This window comes from Vombatus ursinus, unplaced genomic scaffold (assembly GCF_900497805.2).
Source record: "Vombatus ursinus unplaced genomic scaffold, bare-nosed wombat genome assembly UNPS02014804.1, whole genome shotgun sequence".
Taxonomy (NCBI): domain Eukaryota; kingdom Metazoa; phylum Chordata; class Mammalia; order Diprotodontia; family Vombatidae; genus Vombatus; species Vombatus ursinus.
This window is the reverse complement of record NW_020954582.1, coordinates 3,602,475-3,615,952: the sequence shown is the minus strand read 5'-3', so window position 1 is coordinate 3,615,952 and position 13,478 is coordinate 3,602,475. Positions and strand designations below refer to the sequence as shown.

At 47.1% G+C, this 13,478-nt stretch overlaps 1 protein-coding gene across 1 annotated transcript in view; it reads right to left on the bottom strand.

Annotated features, from left to right (window-relative positions):
• ERICH3 (glutamate rich 3) overlaps nucleotides 1-13,478 on the bottom strand; it is a 124,949-nt gene that overhangs the window by 39,045 nt on the left and 72,426 nt on the right. Inside the window, exons 9-10 of the mRNA XM_027874004.1 lie at nucleotides 7,757-7,943; nucleotides 924-1,204 (exon numbers count right to left, since the gene is read on the bottom strand). Of these exons, the coding sequence (XP_027729805.1) occupies nucleotides 924-1,204; nucleotides 7,757-7,943 (468 nt within the window). The remainder of the gene's footprint in view (nucleotides 1-923; nucleotides 1,205-7,756; nucleotides 7,944-13,478) is intronic.

The window sequence follows — 13,478 nt, the reverse complement described above, 5'->3', positions numbered from 1 at the left end:
TGTTGCAATGAATCTAGCACCTTTCTCTAATACTATGTTGTAATGAATCTAGCACCCTTCTTCAAGACTATGTTGTGATGAATCTAGCACCCTTCTCCAAGACAATGCCGTGATGAATCTAGCACCCTTCTCCAAGACTATTTTGCAGTGAATCTAGCACCCTTCTCCAAGACTATGTTGTAATGAATCTAGCACCCCTCTCTAAGACTATACCATAATTTTATTTTTTCCCTACCAGCTCATGTTCCTTAGAGTAGAATCCATCATATCCCCAGGAAACCTTAAAATCAGTAAACTTATCACCCTATGAGACTGTATCAGCTTTGATACACACACCTCAGCAGTGCCCTCTGACTCTCTGATGGATGGCAGGAAAGTAGCCCAAAGAACTCCCTTAAAAGCCTCCATCTCAAGAAGACTCCCAGTCTAGCCATGTCTTCATTTCCTATGGCTACAGCCCTTGGACTGGACTCCATCAGGCCCTCAACAGCCCTCCTTTAGCTTCTTTTTGTGCATCATCTTCCCCTCTTAGATTACAAGTGCCTTGAGGCAAGGATGTCTTTCTTTTTCATACTTGTATCCTCCAGGCTTAGCACAGTGCCTGGCACATAGCAGGTGATTAATAAATGCTTATTGAGTGATTGCTACCGAATAGACCCATTCCATGGTTGGGTCCTATAAATGTTATAAAGTCTTTTCCTATATTGACCTGGGATCAGTTCCAGTATAACATCCATTAGTAGCACTCAGTCCCCCTTCTTGAATTACACAAAATAAATCTACATAACAGACCTTCAAATATCAGCAGATGCTGTCACAGTCTGCCCCTTAGAGCTAGGGAAGTTTTATATTGAACTGTTACTATTTTCAAAGGTGAAGAAGTTTGGACCCTCAAAAATCTGGAAGGCCATATTATACCTTACCGTCTTTAAATGAGGCTTCTTGGTTATTTTCAGCAGCATCTGGTCCCGTCTCCTCTTCTCTTCCCACACCTTCTTCAACGCACTCTTCAACTTTCTTGACATCTTCTGGAGCTGAACAAGTTGGTGGCAATGGCCTTACATTCTCCACTTCTTCGTTAAAACTTTTCCTCAGTTTGGTGAAGTCCTCCTCTTTGACAGGGCCTTCATTGACCTCCATTATCTCTTTCTCTCTTTTTGGAGGCGGTAGCGGCTTTTTATCAAGTCCCATTGAAATGATGCACCTTGGAAGAGGAACAGAAAGTCCACTGTGACATTGAGACTCAACACTAGGGATCCCCAATGTTTGCTTCTTTCTTCAGTCACTTTCCCTTATCATATGTTAGGAAGGTGTCAAAAAAACTTTTTAAAAATGTATTAGCAGATTTAAACTGAAGCAAGAAGAAGACATGGCCAATGAGGAATTTGTTTTGCTTGACTATGTATACATGTGACAAGGTTTGTGTTTTTCTGTCTGCTTGTTTGTTTTCCAAATGGCAGTGTTTGGAGATAAGAAGAGGAAGTTAATTTTTTGTTAATTAGAAAAATAAAATTTCATTTTAAAATGAACTTTCAAATATCAGTACTAGAAACATATGTTAATAACTTCTTAATGACCAAAATTATCTTATAAAAGAATAGAGAACTTTTCAAAACAACATTGGCTTATAGGACCAGAGGTGTAGATCTGAATGGGACCAGAGACACCAACAAGTACAACTCTTTCATTTTAGCAATAGGGAAACTGAGGTCCAAAGAGGTTAGGTGACTCACCCAAAGGTCACCCAGTTAGGAAATGTCTGAGGCAGGATTCAAACTCAGGTCCTCATGACTACAAGTCCAACTCCCTAATCATTATATACCCAACTGCTGAGTCACAGATTCCAACTAATTGTATTTTTCGGAGTTGGAAAGCACTGTGCAATCTCTGCTGCTACTACACATCCCATTTCCCAGAAGCAGAGTATGGGTTGTGTACAATCACAGAGCCAGTGCAGTTTGAACTGTGAGAGCAGAAGCCCTCAGGGATCAGCTTCCTCCTCTCTATGAGACCATCTCCATGGCAACACAGAAAAGTCAGGAGCACCTAGGCTTTGGGACTGCGCTCCTCAGGTGGCTTTCATCCAATCACCACTAAGCTCAGGGTCTGAACAATAGAGCAAGAGTCCCTGTGGGGCTGGGCATGACAGTCACAGAGAGCTGAGGAGTCTGGTTACCTGGTGGATTTCTGATTACCTGATACTTCTTTCTGTTTTGTTCTTCTGTGCTGTTCGTGTCCCTTGGAAAGTAATACAATCGCTAGGTGCAGGAAGTAGCTCGAGCTCTTGGGCACAAAGGAGGGTTTGGGCAAGAATTCTCTGCCATAAAGGAAGCAGCTCTGGTGGCCTTAACAATACTCCCTCAGATTAAATTGCTTGACGACAGAGTAACTGAGCCCTGACCCTAGACTTGAGGCTCATCGTCCAACCAGAGCACCCACCCAAGACACGCGTGCAGTGATGGCCACAAGGCCTGCAGTGCGAGGCGTGTCTGGTATCTGGTGCTCTCTCCCAGAAGCCTTTTCTTCATCCTCATCGTACTGGATGAAGACGCCTACCTGTAGGGAAGCTGCATCACGTCTAGTAGGTAACAAGGAATAACGTCCCAAAAGGATCAGAACCTTAATATCATGCTTAAAAATAGTCTGTGAGACCTACATGCTCTCTGAGAGGCACTGTGGTATTGCCTGTATGGTGAATTCAGAATTGGATCTGGAATCAAAGCCCCTGGGGCTAAATGATCTCTCTTGTGCTGACTGATTAATTGTGTCGCCTTGGACAAGGGCCCCCTCTGAGCCTCAGAAGCCTTGCCTGAAAGATGATCGAATGGCCTTAGTTATCTTTTAAGGTCCCACCCAGCTCTCAAGTACAGATCCTATTATTCTATGAGCTAACTGGGAAGCAGGTTGGCTCGGGGAAAAGGCTGGAGACGGACCTGAAAGACATGGGTTCAAATCTCTAATCTGCTCCCCCCCCCATATAACTTCAGGGCCTCGGGTTTCTCAAGTGGACTTTGATGATAGTGAGGTCCCTTCTGCCTCTTAATAAATGGACTCCGTATCACTCCTAGCTCCTACTCTATGGTTCTGAAATATACCCATCTACCTATTTTCTAGTTTATTCACTCCCAGTGGGAGCAGGCTGTCTAGACATCAGGGAAGTCATCACCTCATAACCAGTAATGGAACGTGCGAGCCCATTAGGCACGTATCACTTACCCTCTTAACCTATGTCTCTAAAGTGGGACTAACATGATTTCCTCCCTCTATACCTCAGCAAGGTTCTTGTGAACGGATATAATGTTATGTGCTTAGTGCAATGGGTTCTTGGAAGCAAAAAGATTACGGACTTCAGGCAAATTATGAATCTGCACTGCCTTTTCACAAAGAGCACAAAGAATTGGAGCTGGAATAAGGGAGATGAGAGACAGCGGATCCAACTCCCCATTTTACAGGGGAGAGGGCATCCTTAGGCCAAGAGAAGAAGAGACTTGGCCAAGGTCACACTGCCGGAGAAGAACATTCTATCAGCGTCCTTCCCTCTGCAATGGCGCCACCACATACTCCTGCTTAGAGCTTTGCATCAGGACAGCAGAGAGCTCAGCTTCCATACACTCCACACACAGACTCTTTATTGCCCATCTGCTTGAGGGAATTGGGCACACAGAGTGGGCACACAACCGTGCTTTAGTCTGACCAGCTATGATCCTGTTTCAGGGCATTCTTCAAGGAGCTGATTTGGGTTTCTAAAGCTAGAAATGAGCTGCATTCTAGTTGATTCTGTAATGAATTTCCTTCCCAGATTTTTCAACAGGTTCTTAAAACAACTGGTGCCTTCTTCAAAGACTGCCCATGCTTAACTGACAAACAGCATGAGACGCAGGATCGGACTTGGGAGTTGAGGAAGACCTGGGTTCAAATCCTGCCATCAGAAACTCACTAGCTGAGTGACCCTGGGAAATTCTGAACCTTGGGCTTCAGTTCAGATTTGTCCTCTGGAACGTGCCTGGAGTACTGATCCCACAGAGTTGTTGGGAGGAAAAATTCAGATAATAAATACCAAGCACTTTGCAAGACTTTAGGTGACTTGAGGCCAGGAAGACCTAGCTTTAAGACATGCTTTTGGTCCATATGCCTGCATGACCTGGACACATCACCTACCCTTGCTCAGAATGAGCTTCCTCCTCTGTACGATGGGGATAAGAGCTACCCACCTCCCCGAGTTGTTGTGAGGATCAGAGGAGAGGGCGTATTCAGTCAACAAGCACTTACTGTGCACAGCGTTCTACAACATTAGTTTGTCATGTCAAAGCCACTTATTTATCATCAAGAAAGTGAACGCTGGCCATTTAGACACTGACAACTAAGAACCCAGAGACAATACTCAGAACTAGCATGGTGGACACGTCCTGTTTTCCAACTCTGTGTATGACATAAAGGAGGGAGGGATAGGTAACACAGTGGATAAGAGTCATGATTTAAAAAAAAAAAGGTTTTGAAACCTTACAGTATTGGGTTGAATCCAACATCAAAATATTATAAGTATTCATTTAAAGCCTTGCACTTGCATTCATTCGAAACATCACCTTCATGAGTACAAGAAAGAGAAACATGGAAAAGCATGTTTGAAAAAAATATTGAGGATTTTTGTTTTCTTTTGTATATTGCAAGAAAAGTGTGACTTTGAAATAAGGAAGGGCATCCTATACAGTCTTTTTCATACCTGGTCCAACCATGTTTGAGTTCTAGTGTTTGGTTCTGAGAATCTCAGCTTTAGAAGGACATTGATAAGCTACAGAATGTCCAGAAGAGGACAGCCAGGATGGTAAAAGACTTTGAGATCATGGCATATAGGGCTGAAGGATCTAGGGATATTTATCAGCATGGAGGGAAGACTTTGGGGAGATACACAAACTCTTTGCAAGTAAGGATCATTCTACTCTTTTACTTGTATCCCAAAGACCTCAAACAGTACCTAGACCACAGTAGGCACTCAATAAATACTTGCTGACCAATTGATCTTCAAGAATTTGATGGATTATCACATAGAGGCCAGTCAACAAGCATTATTAAGCACCCACTACGTGCTAGGCACTGCCCTAGGCCCTGGGGATACCAAGGAACGCAAACACCAGTCTCTGCTCTCAAGAAGCTCAAAGTCAAATGGCAGAAGCCTAGATATAGAAGAGGGAACAGATATGTCACACATTCCTCTTGGCTGCAAGAGACAGAATCAGGGTCAACTGACATGTTGCAAAGAGGCAAACTTTGCTTGATGTCAAGGAAGAGACTTCCTAACAAGTCAAGCTACCCAGGAGACAGATGGGCCATCTTGGGAGACAGGGGGTGCGCTCCCCTTTACAGAACATTACAAACACAGAGAGTGTGGCATAGTAGAGGGGGGCGTCATTCAGGATGGGCTGAGCTAGAGATGGGCTCTGAACTTCCTTTAAAATCTGAGATTTTGATTCTGTGAGTCTGTATGTAACATGGCTTATGTAGGGTAACTTTGGAAGCATCATGTTACTACTCATTAACAACCCTGTAAATAATATTTGACTTGCCCAAGGACAACAGTGTTGTATGTGCCATAACCTTCAGAGCCCTGACCTTGCCATGCACCTCGCTGCTTCACCCCTAGGGTTTCTGGACCTTTCCATGAGTCCTAGAACTGTGTCTCCCAATGAGACTCAGTAGCTCCTTGAGAAGAGGGACTGCCAACCATGCTGTGTTCACCCTTCCATCCATTCACTCACTCATTCATTCACTTGTAAACTCTTGACTTGGAACCTCATGAACTGACAGCTAGAATTTAAAACTGTGCTCAGGGTCAATACAGCCTGCCACTTTGGAGCTGTCAAAATTATGTTGTGTATCATCCTGCTTGCTCTTGCAGAACCTGAAGAGTGTAGAGAATGAGGGTTTCTGTCCAGACCACCAGGCCAGGGAGCCAGGGCCAGAGATCAAAGCTTGAGCCCAGGGCTCCAAGAGTCAGAGTAGCATTAAACACAGGCAACATCAACACACATTGACGACTCTCCCAGTCGGCCATGTTAGGGTTGGGTCTGCAATTTCATTTGCCCTGAGAACTCCCAGGGGAGGACGCTCCCTCTGCCACTGCAAGTCAACCACTGCTCAGCAACTTAAAGTTTTGGCAAATTTCCAGGGGCCCCAAGAGCCCAAGTGATTTGCTGGGGTCACCATGCTAGGATAGGTCAGGAGTAGAATTCCAGGTCATAGGTTCACAGGCCAGAGACTCCAGAGGCCATCTTGTCTAAGCCTTCGTTGAGTAGACGAGGAGACTGTGGACCAGGGAGGCCAATAGATCACAAGGTTATAGAGTGGAAGAGACCTCAGGGTCCATCGAGTGGAACCCCTCTATTTATAGATAAGGTAACTGAGGTGAGTGACTCATCCAGTTGACTTGACAAAGGTAGCGAAGTGTCAAAGGTGGCTAGACCTTGAACTCAGGTCTTCCTAACTCAAAGGTTTGCCTTCCATCTAATCTAGTACACTGACTCTAAAGAACTAATTAAATTCAACAAAAGTTTCCAGGATAATTGGGTAGATATTCCTCTCTCCTCCCTCTTCCCCTATCCCTTCAATCTTTTAAATATGGATTGGGAGTGGGAAGTAAGTCATAGCAAAGAAAGCAGGACAGCATAACACCTTAATTCGTGAGCCAACTCATATCACATATGATGCATTAGAGTTCTACATTGCCAATCATGTGGCCTTGGAGAAGTCACTGCCCCTCTCTGGATTGTAAAGTAAACCTCAATCTATGAAAATCCAGACTGAGCAAACTCATACAATCGGGGCACTCGCCTGCTTTATGAAGGGGTTCTGGGCAGGATTCTTCTATTTTTATTTACAAGAACCGAGAGAAGATGCAAACACTACAAGAATCCAAAGGCAACAATATTAAAAGGCAGGTGAACTCAAACTAGCTGCGAGGAACACTCTTGATTCTGGACAGTAAAGACTAATGCATGCCCTCCCCCACCCCACCTCACCCCCGGGACTCAAGAGAGAAGTGCAGAGTGTTGCTTTCCTTCATTCATTACCATTCATTCGTTCATTCAGTAACCAAGCATTCATTAAGTCTCTACGATGCATGTGACATTGTTAGGCATCAGAGATAGCCAGACAAAAAGCAAACTCATCTCTGCCCTCAGGGAGCTCCCATTGAACTGGGGAAAAGAGCATGCAAATCAATAAGTAGACACCCAGTAGAGACTAATTAAATCCAGAGCAATTCTGAGAAGCCCTAGAACCTGGGGGAGAGGCTGGGGTTGGCCTCCAGGAGCAGGGAGCACTAGAGGGGAGGCGAGAATGAAGTAAGTCATGGATTCCAAGAGGCACCGAGGGAGGGCATTTCAGGCACAGGGGCAGCTGAGGCAGGAGATGGAATTTCCCACTGAGGCAGGATGCAGAAGCTAGTTTTTTTTGCTTGAACCAAGTTTGTGGAGGGAATTAACAGACAATGAGCCAAGAAGGGTGGGCTGCAGCTGGACGCTAAGGCTCTTTGGGTTCCTGAATCCTTTTTTTAATTTGCTAGAAGGGAGGGCTCAGTGGTAGAGGGGCTGGATGCATATTGTATGTAATATGGCCGACATAGTGATAACATAGGTCGTGTATCTCCATAAATCTGAGGACGCAGAAAAGGGGGCATTGATAAACACAGGCACCAAACAAGTCATTGGGAGAAAACGTCGCCCACTCCCTCCCCCCGCCCCTCGACCTCTGTCTTCCGTACTTGTAGCACGGAGAAGCTCCATCGATGTCGACAAACCCAAAGTATCCGTTCTTGCCTCCGAGCCTGGACCCTCGGCGATGCTTAAACTCGCAGCACGAGCTGAGCCTGTCCAGCTGCATCCCATTCAGGAAAAACGTGAGGCTGAAGGGGAAGCCGTAATGTCGTTTGGAAATGAACCGAAATGTCTCTGAAAACAAGGACAAAAAACAGGAGTGAAGGAGCCGTGGAGGCCTCCAGCTTGGTTTTCTGTCATAGGAATAGTCTAGGGGACTCTCGATCAGACGGTCTTAATTTATTTTTTAAATTCTCTATGGAATAATCATAGGATCACAGAAGCTGGGTGGCACAGTAGATGGAGCACCAGGCCTGGGGTCAAGAATATCTGAGTTCAAATCTGACCTCAGACAGTTACTAACTGTGTGACCCTGGGCAAATCATTTCACCTTCTTTCCTTAGTTTCCTTATCTGTAAAATGAGCTGGAGAAGGCAATGGGAAACCACTCCAGTATCTTTGCCAAGAAAACCCCAGATGGAGGCACAGATAGTGGGACATGATTGAACCATCTGAACAACAACAAAAAACAGAGGCCTAAGGAGCTTAAAGAACTTGCCTAGGACTCCACAGGCAGAAAGTAGCAAGGATTTGAACCCAGGACCTCTCCCTTCAAATGCAGCCTCCTTTCTACTGCACCCCAAGTCTGAGAAATCCTGTTCTGGACAAAGACTAGAAATTAGTGACTACTTACCAGGTGAGGCTGAAACACGTTTTTACACCACGTATTTTTACCCCGATGAACTAAACAGGCATAAAAATGTCAGCTCCCATTTACTGTAGCACTCTCGGGTTTGGGTATTGAGGCAAGGGTTCCAGGGCACGGAAGAGCTGGAGCCATGCCCTGACACAAACAGGCCCCCTCACCCTTCCTCTCCCACCTGCATGACTGTCCCACACAGTGAGGAGCTAGGCACCATTTTGGGGCAGCTCCATTTCCCAGGCCTTAGATTTCAGGAAGGAGTTGAGCCAAAGAGGGGTCAAGGGTGAGACACTGTGGGATCCCTGACCTTAGACTGGAAGGGAGTGAGCACAGACAGAGGAAGAGCCTTTCACCGGGTCACAGAGCCTCAGCGTATGGGGACACAGACAGGGTCCGAACCCGTGACTTCACTGGAACACGGAACCCCCTGGTGAGGAGTCGCTCTGTCCCAATGGCGAAAGGTGATCAGAGCCTTCTTTGCATCTCGTCACCTTAGCGCTGCCCAGAACGCTGGCCAGTGAAGCGGTCAGGGGCAGCTCATGGGCAGCAGGGTCCTATGGGCCAGAAGGCCAGCCGCAGTCTGCTGTCCAGCCACGCTCTCAGACTCCTGCTCTCTCCCCGACTCAGCTGTGACAATTCTCTGGCTGCAGTCCTATGCCAACCACGAGGCTTTACGAAGCCCTACCAGATACCGGGCACTGCGCTGAGCAACGCCTGCTTCCCCTGGAGGTGGGCTATCCCCACTGCCTCCAGTCTTGGCCAGTCTGGCCTTTAAGTCTCTGTGGTCTAAATTCTGGTCCCGCTACATAGAAGCTGTCCTTTTAGAATCCCCCTGCCACAGGACAGTGCTGCGCTCGCCCCTTTGGGAAGGACAGAAGAAAACACTGAGGGAGGGAAAGCAGAGTCAGGGACAGGCCAAGTCCTGCCCTCCAGGAGCTTACAATCTAAGTGCAGGGGAGACAACACAGACATCAAGATGAAGAATGAGAGGGCGGCCGACAACGTGCAGTGTCCGTGACTCGCCATGCCCAGCAATCCTATGCTCTCCATGGCCAGCGCGGTGGGAAACCAGTGAAAACTGGGGGGAAGCAGGGAGGAGTCCAGAGAGGAGACAGACCAGAACTGATTTGGGGCGTAAGGGATGGAGGGGAAGGAGGGGACATTCCAAGCAAGAGGCACAGCCTAAGAAAAGTGAGAGGGATGGGCGCATGGGGAAATGGGGAGACACAGAGACCAGAAGCATTTCCCAAAGTCACGCAGGCATCAGAACTGGGAGGGAACTTCCGAGAGCTGGACACATATTAGTCCTCCCTCAGTCCACCGGCTGCCTCTCCCAGAATCTGAAACCCGCCATCCAACGCTGACTCTTTACCTTCCCCTCCACAACTTTACTTTCTTTGTCAATCTGAAGTGATGGGAAGGAGCTGGTCTGGTCAGAGGTGGAGGGCCAGGTGAGGAAGGCCAGGCAGAGGGTTCTGACTCTAGGCAGCAGGAAATAGAGAGCCTCTGAAGGCTGTTGACTGGCAGGCTGAGAGCTGTGTTCAAGGAAGGTTAGCCTCCTGAGTAATGTGCTGTAGTGTAGATTTGAGAGCTGGAGTCAGTCAGAGATTTGAGAGTCCAGGAGGCTGACTGGGGAGTAGGCGATGTGACCTAGGAAGTGAGGGTTCAAGCACTAGGACAGAGAGTTGACGGGAGAGATTAGAGGGGAAAATCCACAGGGTTGGGTGCCTGACTGGCTGTGGAGGCTACACCTGGAGGAGGAAAGGCCCTCCCAGGCCATCCATCCAACCCCTTCCTTTTACATAGGAGGCAACTGGAATTCAGGGAAGTTAGGGGACTTTCCCAAGGTCAGCTCTGTAAACGATGGAGGTGAAGGAAGAGTCACACTCGTCTCCCAGGTTCTTAGTCTGGGTGATAGGGGAAATGATGATGGATTGACAAAGACAGGAGGGCTGGAAAGGGGAGCCCGTGAGCGTGTGCTTGTGTGTGCGTGTGTGTGTGGGCGTGCGTGGGCGTGTGTGTACATGCACGCAAGTTGAGTTTCAGGCAAAATATTCAAGTAAAAAGTTGGAGAAACGGGACTTGCGCTCAGGTGAGGGATGTCAGCAAGGCATTAGTATTAAGATAATAGGATCATAGACTTAGAGCTGGAAAGGAGAGCTGAGGTCATCTTGTCTGATTCCTTCATTTTACAGACCAGGAAACCGAGGCCCAAAGAGGCGTCAGAGAGTCGGTAACTGGCAAAGCCAAGCTTTGTGTCTGGCGAGGGAGCAGCCAAGATGGCGGAAGAGGAGGAGGCAGTGCCGCTCAGTTGTCCCCACAGCTTCTCCAACAAACACCCAAGAAGAGGGCCAAACTGAAGGTGATTAGGAAATCTAGAGGGAAATGACAGTGGGTCGCCCCAGGGGCAACTGACCTGGGCAAGAGCTGAGTAGAGGAGGGGGGTGGAACCGGGCTCTGAGCAGAGCTGGGACACCGCTCCAGCCAGCGATTCCATGACCAGCTTAGAAAAACCCAGCTGTCAGGGAGAGATTTTCCTGCGTCTCTGAATGGGGGTTCAAGATAAGAGAAGCAATATGTCTGTGGAATAACCGATGTCTGGGTCACAGGCATCCCTGGCTCACGAGGGTTTCACTTGTTCAAAGAACTAAAATTAAAAATGATACGGTCATTTCAAGATTTTCGGAAAGGTTTTGGCAGCAATCACACTGGGACAGGCTGGCCTGCCACTGACTCTGCCATCTTCCCTATTAGGTTGCAGGGCACCTATCCAATGGAGGGAAGAACAATGAGGACTAGTCTCTTGTGTGAGGTAAGGGTGGGCTCCTTAAAGGTAAGGACTGGATTACTTTTTCTATCTGTAACCTCAGTACTCAGCAAAGTGAGTGGCACCTAGTAAGCATTCAGGAAATGCTTTCTCATTCATTTCATTCATTCGTTGATTTAGATTACAAAAATGTCAATGGAGAATATCACTGACCTGGAAGGACAGTCCCCTAATGCAGCCCTCTCATGGCGCAGTTGAGGAAAAGAGTTGGTCAAGATTGGGCAACTTGTTGGTGGTGGAGATGGGAACAGAACCCTAATGTCCTCATTTCAAATCTTTCTTCTCTGCCATTTCCTATTTTTAAAATGACTCTCTACTTAACTTGTAAAAATAGTAAATGACAGAGGCTGCATGGGAGAAGTAATCAGCATGTGAGAAGTAATCAATCGAAAGCCCAGGATGCAAAAACAAAGGGGTCATGAACAATGATGGAAATAAAGGGGTGTATTTTTTCATGGAAAAAAATGTACCCATCGTCTGACTGCGAAATTATCTTACTGTGATATCCCATTAAAGGAACAAGCCCATATTGAGCCGAGCTGGACCAGCCAAATGATGCGATGATGGGAAGATTTTGTTTTTAATGAAATGGACTGCGTGGAGCACGGCGCCCTCTTCTCTGCGGGAGCGCTGAACGAGCCGATCGTGCTTCACTGAATCACTCCGTGTGCATTGGTAAAAAGGGCAGCATCTTTTCAGCCCGGCTAAATTGCTCTGATGGCAGAACCCAGAGTCGGCTCTGGCTTGTACAATTTTTCAATTCTGAACAATTACTTTTCTGGCAATCAAGGGGCCCTTGGAGGTGACATCATCAGGGGAGCAGGATACAATTACACACGTCTCAGTCCTTTGCCATTGTGTGAGTCTCCCTGCTAAGCCAAGGCTTGCAAGCAGCAGAGTCCTGGGATAAATTGGTATGCACCATGTCACAGAGCAAAGGACTCTTCTTTCTTCTGTAACCTTAAATCTGACTTCTGTCTCAGAACCTGGGTACAGGGTACAGGAGAATTAATTCAGCTAAACCTCAGGCCTTTATTCATCGGTATGCATGAATGCTGTCGGTGGATTTTCCAGAAGCCCCATAAACATTCTGCTGAATAAAACATTACCTGGCATGCAAGGCTGGCTTAATTATATTAATTCCAATTTGAGCCTACAAACTGTTTTCAATAAGTCTTTTAATAGAGGTATTTGGAATTACACTTTTTGTTTGCATAACAGGAAGCAGGTGTTGGGTGGCTTGGCATGCCCATGCCACTCTTTGGGAGTGACTCGATATCCCAAGCAGAAGCCTTGGAAATTGAAGGAAGCCAACATTATCATCTCATTTGGACCTCATAACAAGTACAGAGACTGGGCAGGTGCCACAGATAGGATTGCCGCCATTTTCTGCACAAGGGGGCTCAGGCTCAGACAGGTAGAGGGATTGGACGTGGTCCCACCGCCAGTGTGAGCCGTAGGATTTGAGCTCCTACAGATAAAAGCTCTCTGAGGGCAGGCACTGTTCCATTTTTCTCTCTAGATTCCCAGCCCATGATCTCACTGCTACAGGGAACTCCCAGGTGAGGGAGTTTCTACCAATGAAAACTGGCAGCTTTTTGTCCACCTGGCACCTGAGAGGTTAGGTGATTTACCCAGGACCACACAGCCAGTGTTCTCTAGGGCAGCACTGGACCCCCTCCCCAGGTGTTTTTGACTTTGAGGCTGCTTCTCTGCTCGCTCTGCCCACGCCTGGCACCTACAGAGGATGCTTAGTAAGTGCCTGGTGAACAATTCCTGACCCCCAGTCGGCTCTGACCAGGATTGGACCCAGAAGCGAAGACAACAGGATTCCCGGTTCTACCCCAAGCTGGCACGGTGGCCCTGACAAAGTCACTGCCCCACCCTTCACTCCAGTTTGCTCAGATCCAAAATGAAAGTACTAGAAACAGGACTGGTAGGCTCCTTTCAGCTTGAATTATCACTCTGGCACGATGAATTCTAATTCAAATATGTAATAGGATACAATTCATATTGAAAATCCATAAAAGTATTTTTTTCTTATTTAGCTGAATTTAAAATGAAGTGCTTAGGGGCAGCTAGGTGGTGCAGTGGATAGAGCACCAGCCCTAGAGTCAGGAGGACCTGAGTTCAAAGCCTG